Raw genomic sequence first — 6,566 nt, 5'->3', positions numbered from 1 at the left:
ATAAGGCTTTCAGAGGCATCGAAAGGGAAAAATAAATGTTTGCAATGTTTACATTCAAGCTGTTAGGATCATACACCGTCTCGTTATTTAATATGGATTTAATTACTATTTAGACACTGCATCGTAGGAGGTTTTTACTACTTGACTACTACTTAATACTGTGTTGGATACTTTTAAACGTATTACCTGTATTTGTACACTTGAATTTGTTTCAAATGATTAATTACAAAAGCTGCTGATTGCCTGCATTGTAATTTTGCGTCCCAATTTGCATTTTTCTTTGCGGTTTAATTAAAAAAATTATTCTACTGTCAACACAAAATAAAATGCTAACTGATTTATGAAATATTGTTTCTAAAGCAGAAAGCAAACAAAGAATCTGTGGCATAGAAACCGTACAAGTTGTACGTGGCAAAAGAAAACAAAAACAACAACGTATCCTCCAAAGAGGAAACAATCACATACGCACAGTCTACAGTATGAAGAAACACAAACAGATACTAAATCCTAGCACTGTACTCGTGTCGAAGCGATACAAAACATCCATGTATATATATATAACTTTACAAATTCTACAGCATTGTTTAGCTAACGCAACACCATCTGTTTGCAATCCGCAAACAAAAATACTTCATTGTTTTTCTCAGTTGCCTGGCAGTTCATAAGTAACTGTAAATCTTTGTACTACTGTAAATGTAACTGCTTGCAAACTTATTGGAGATGATTTAAAATGCACAAGAGAAAAAGAATGGCTAATATGTGTGTGTGTTTTTTTTTGTAGTTTTTTTTTTTTTTTGTAGTCATTTGCCTACAAGTTAGCATGACAGATTACGACAAACTGTATAAATTATTTAGGCTAATCATGCATACATATACCCTGTTACATCATGGGTTAGGTGATGGGAGATATACATTACGAATACATACAATCACTACTGTATATTGTCCAGATGGCCACACAGTGTTCAAGTTCATGGAAGCATGATATGGAGAGCACTGGAAGAAGAAAGGCAGTGAATTTGAAAGTTACAAGGCCAAATAATTAGAAAGAAAAAGAGACAATGAAACATCTAAGTTGCGGTCAATCTCATGGCGTACCAATTGAAGTCATTTTGGAAAAGCAGGTCACTGACATTCTCCTCTTGTTTAACTGGATGTACTGGATTTTAGATACAAAGCAGAACTCAAACGACATGATTTCTCTGTTGGAAACACCAGTCTTAAGTATAATGAGTTGCACATGAGACAAAATGTTTCTTTTTTTTTACAAGCTTATTTAGGAGTTGCGCCCATTTACGTGTTCGTTTCTGTTCGTCGGGGCGGTCGGTACGTGAGGCAGAGTCTTGTAGAGTAGATGCGATGTTGCCAATCTCTACACAGAGGTACATCAAGACTTTAAAGGGATAGTTCACCCAAAAATGAGAATTAGCCCATGATTTACTCACCCTCAAGTCATCCTAGGTGTATATGACATTCTTCTTTCAGACGAATACAATTGGAGTTATATTTAAAAATGTCCTGGCTCTTCCAAGCTTTATAATGGCAGTGAATGGCTGTTTCTGTTTTAAGAAGTCCATTTGATAGAAGTCCATAAAAGTGCTTCTATTCATCATAAAAGCGCATCTATCCATCATAAAAGTGCTTCTATCCATCATAAACTAACTCCATATGGGTCCAGTGGTTAATAAAGACCTGATGAAGTGAAACGATGCGTTTGTATAAGCCATGATGCACTACGCTACTTCTGACGTCACAAGTAGTGCATTAGTCGTAAGTAGAGACTGCGCATGTTCATTTGGCCAGAAGCTAGTTATTTTACTATTACTATTTAAGTTTTAAATATGAATATTTTTCTTACACAAACGTGTCGCTTCGCTTCAGAAGGCATTTATAAACCCCCCAGAGCAGTGTGGAGCACTTTTATCATGGATAGATGCGCTTTTATGATGGATAGATGCGCTTTATGATGGATAGATGCACTTTTATCATGGATAGATGCACTTTTATCATGGATAGATGCACTTTTATCATGGATAGATGCACTTTTATGATGGATAGATGCACTTTTATCATGGATAGATGCACTTTTATGATGGATAGATGTGCTTTTATGATGGATAGTTGTGCTTTTATGATGGACAGATGCACTTTTATCATGGATAGATGCACTTTTATGGACTTCAAAACAGAAACGGCCATTCACTGCCATGACATTTTATAATATAACTCCCGATTGTATTCGTCTGAAAGAAGAAAGTCATATACACCTAGGATGACTTGAGGGTGACTAAATCATGGGCTAATTTTCATTTTTGGGTGATCTATCCCTTTAACAAGCTGACACTTTATGTACCAGTCCAACAAGTACTGCAATGGGATACGTAAAACGTACAATATACATGTAAGAAATATCGCTATTGCGTGTGTATTTTCGCTCACAGCAGACGGTCACTACTCTATGCATGATGACGCTGGATAACCTCCTCCTTCTGCAGTGTGTTGAACCGTGTGTTCCTGAAGGGCGCCAAGCTCTCCGAAGCACTCTCCGCACCACACACACTTGAACTGCGCTTCACGCGAGTGAACGATGCCATGCTTCGCCAAGTGCTCGCGCTGTTTAAACCCCTTGTCGCATGTGGGACACTTGAAGGGTTTCTCTCCGGTATGGACTCTCCGATGTCTCTGCAACTCGGACGAGTATTTAAAACGCCTCTCGCAGTCGGCGCACTTCATGGGTTTCTCGCGAGCCGGGTCGCATCGGTGCTGCACGAAATCAGACGAGGATTGGAAGCGTCTGCCACAGAGCGAACACTTGAGCGGCTTTTCGGTGCAGTGCGAGTTCTGGTGGCGTTGTAACGTCGAGGACTTTTTATAGCCCTTCCCGCACACGTCGCACTTGTAGGGCTTCTCCACGGCGTTGGATCCGGAGTTGGACTCGGTGCACTTGTGCCTCAGAAGCTCTCCAGATTGTCTGAAGCCCTTTTGGCAAGCTGCGCATTTAAACAGACTCTCGATCCCGTGGACATGCTGGTGATACAGCAAATGGGAAGGTTGAAGGAAACCCTTGTCGCACTGGTTGCACTTGAAAGGCCGATCGGCTGGGTTTTTATGCGTACGCCGGTGGCGCACAAGCGCATACTGTTGTTTAAAGCTCATCTGACACTCTTCACACTGGAAAGGCCGCTCTTCTGAGTGCGTGCGCTCGTGTTGCCGAAGATCCGACGGGCGTTTGAAGCTTTTCCCGCACGCGGTGCATCGAAACGGTCGCTCTCCGACCGGCTGGCACTGATGGTGCAACAGCTCGGATGACTCCTTGAAATGAAGCTCGCATAGATTACACTTGAAAAGATGCTCGCCGGAGTGAGCGTACATGTGGCGTACGAGATGCTGCCTGTGCTTGAAGGTCTTCTCGCAAACGGCGCATTTATAAGGGCGATCGGCGCTGTGAGTGCGCTGGTGGTGTGCCAGATGAGAAGCCTGACTGAACGTCTTATCACAGGTGTCACACTTGTAGGGTTTCTCCCCCGTGTGCACTCGTTCGTGACGCGAGAGTTCGGAAAGATGACGAAACGCCTTATTGCACACGGAGCATTTATAAGGACGATCCGAGTCTTGAAAAGCGGTCGTTGACGAGGAACCCATGGCTGCTCCGTCGCTGGACGTCTCCGCAGTTGAAGGTTGCTGAGGGTTAGACGAGGAATCTGGCCGGTATGTTTTTTCACAGATCGAGCACTTCATTGGATTGTTTCCGGTGCTGTGTTCGTTATGATGCTGCGCCAGGGAAGTGAGAAGCGAGAATCCCATTTTGCACACGCCGCACACAAACGGCTTCTGCTCGACCTGGACACACTGATGCTCTAGGAGATCCGTGGCTTGATTGAAGATCTTCATGCACTGCGTGCATTGGAAAGAACGGTCCTGGTTAACCATGCACTGGTGCTCGTGAGGATTGGCCAAGTGGGAAATATCATGGCCACATGCTCCACATTTGTGGCCACCTTCACTGCCCACCTGTAGTTGAGGTGGCGGATGCTGTTGTGCATGTTGGCCGTGTTGAGACTGTTGTAACGCAGGATCCGCTTGTAGGACTATCCCATAAGCGGCCGTGCCCAATGCATTCTCAGCCCCTTGTAGAAGAGGATGCCCGACGGGAGGAGGGGCCACTGCATGTTGCTGTTGCCATGCTTCGGTCATTCTTCCACTGTACATGTATGAATTCTGCTTTCAGGAATCAGCACTTGCACCAAAATGCACCAAAAACGTTCCAACAGGGGATGGTCAGTTCATTGGAAAAGTCATGTATGATACTAAAATGGGCTTGTAGAGGAGGTTTGGGTGAACTTGTTCATCATTGTGAGACGGTTCGATGTTAATGTTAAATACCAATCCGAGGGGAACGTCTGAAATTTTTCTCCTGCAAACCACACAGAATTGTCTCCAATTGCATACCTGTAACGAGAGAGAAAAAAACAGTGCGTCATTACATAAAGCAGCTCATTCATGCAAGAATTACTCAAGACTCCCGCATTTTTTGGAAAAATTAATTTCAATGCATTGTCCAATTACTGGATACATTTTTTATAAATCCTAACAATGCAATATATTGTCAACATTATACTCAACATGAGTACAAGTCATGGGGGCCTCGGCAAACTTACAAAGGGGTCCACAAGGTGAATTTGAAATAAAATCTTTAAAAAGAATGATTAAATTCAATTGTTCCAAACCTGTATGAGTTTCTTTCTTCTGTTGAACACAAAAATTGATATATTAAATATATTATATTTCTATATAATATTGATATATTAAAGAATGTTGGTAACCAGACAGTTATGGGCCTTGTTGACTTCTAGCATTTTTCACACAAAAAAAAAATATCATAGAAGTCAATGAGGCCTTTAACTTTTTGGCTTCTGACATTCTTCAAAATATCTTCTTTTGTGTTCAACAGAAGAAAGAAATTCATATGGGTTTGGAACAACATGAGGGCAAGTAAATGATGACAAATTAACATTTTTGGGAGAACTATCCCTTTAAATTGGCTAAAACCGCGCTCATTCAGGGACATTCATTTATTGCATGGATAAAAACATAACGCGTTTAAAATGCAGAAACACAGTTCAGTTGAATGATAAAATTTGCACTCTTTAATGCAGCTGAACTGAATGTACGAAGCAAACTTTGCTGAAAAAATCCACAACTTAACACTGACATAGTTGGTCGTTGCGTTAATTACTAGGCTATATTAGTATGTGTGTGTGGTGTATATATTAGTGCTGTCAAATTCGATTACTCTCATCTAAGAAAAAAGTTGTTGCTTATATATGTGTATATGTTATTATATTTATATACATTACACTCCCCCCTTTTTATCATTTCTAAGCTCATAAAATTATGAGCCAAGTGCAACTAAAAAATAAATAATTCCTTTTACACTTTTCACGTTTGTATTAATTTCTCTGATCTTTCCAGGTTTACCATGACTCTAAATACAGAACCCTTGATACTGTTAATAATGATTCGAAAAAGACTCCCTTCCTAGTATTTACTACACCAATCACATGCATATACAGTATATATATATCCTATATCACACCAATCACAAGAATAGCACTGATGTGATCCAATCTGTAACTGACTTCAAATAGAAAACCAGGATTCCCATTACAACATGCTCACACACTCTTAACAACAAAAATCAATATATTGTTTTAAATTATTTGCATTAATTAATTGCATTATTAATACAACACAAATAATCATGCCATGAAATACACACAATGTAAATCTGAAGTTAAAATGCACGAATTGTAAAGCCGACTGCCTGCTGGCCCGAGAAAAAAGAAAAGAAAAAAGGGAGAAATCCGGAATTCCCTTTGATCGTTTTAATTCTTCGGCCAGTGCAGAATATAAGCCATGCTTTGGATATCAGAGATCCATATGCAAAGCCATACCGTAAGACATGTCGTTAAACCACCTCGCTTTTTAATCGCAGTTTGTGTTAAAGAAAACTTCAGCTAGCTTTTGCTCGATGCAGCCAGAGCTAGCCAGCGATGCTAATGCTCTCCTCTATCAATCTGACCTTCTGCAATCGCCACATTTACTGAGAATCACAAACAACACATGCAATAAAGACGTAATCTACAACCATTCATAACGCGTCTGCAGATCTGCATGCAAATGATACGCAAAGCCCCATGCAAGTGTGTGTTTACCAGCACGCTAAACTGTAGCTATTGCGTTAAAAGAGGCTCAGCCGCACCTCGCGGGCTTTAACCTACTTTGCGTCGCGTTTTCCCCTTCGATACCTTGTTATCCCGAAGATCCACACTTGCAATAAATATATGCAGGACGTTTTAAGGCAGGGAGGGAAAATTCGGGCGCTTCCCTGCCAGTGGGATCATGCAGAAGGCCCAAATAAACGTGACGCATCGGACCTCTACGACCAGCCCCTCGATGAAGAGATGGGCGGAATCAACGCGATGGAAAATCACTGATTTTATACCAGCTCGTTCTGTCTGACCTTGTAAAGTAGCCGTTTAATGTTAAAATAACCAAATGATCAT

General features: G+C 41.1%; 1 protein-coding gene across 1 annotated transcript; it reads right to left on the bottom strand.

The window, feature by feature from the left end:
• Positions 1-802: 802 nt before the first annotated feature.
• On the bottom strand, positions 803-6,473 carry znf319a (zinc finger protein 319a). The gene is made up of 2 exons (XM_084404462.1): positions 6,282-6,473; positions 803-4,449 (listed from the first exon to the last, which is right to left on the bottom strand). The coding sequence occupies exon 2, from the start codon at positions 4,207-4,209 to the stop codon at positions 2,452-2,454; it is 1,758 nt and encodes a 585-aa protein (XP_084260588.1). The 5' UTR covers positions 4,210-4,449; positions 6,282-6,473; the 3' UTR covers positions 803-2,451.
• Between the last annotated feature and the right edge of the window lie 93 nt (positions 6,474-6,566).

The sequence above is a fragment of the Rutilus rutilus genome, assembly GCF_951802725.1.
Source record: "Rutilus rutilus genome assembly, chromosome: 3".
In the NCBI taxonomy this organism is placed as follows: domain Eukaryota; kingdom Metazoa; phylum Chordata; class Actinopteri; order Cypriniformes; family Leuciscidae; genus Rutilus; species Rutilus rutilus.
The sequence above is the reverse complement of the archived record's forward strand: the minus strand, read 5'-3'. Positions and strand labels throughout refer to the sequence as shown.

What these genes read in the sequence shown, in the direction of transcription:
- znf319a (XM_084404462.1), bottom strand. Translation starts at nt 4,209, where the DNA reads ATGTACAGTGGAAGAATGACCGAAGCATGGCAACAGCAACATGCAGTG.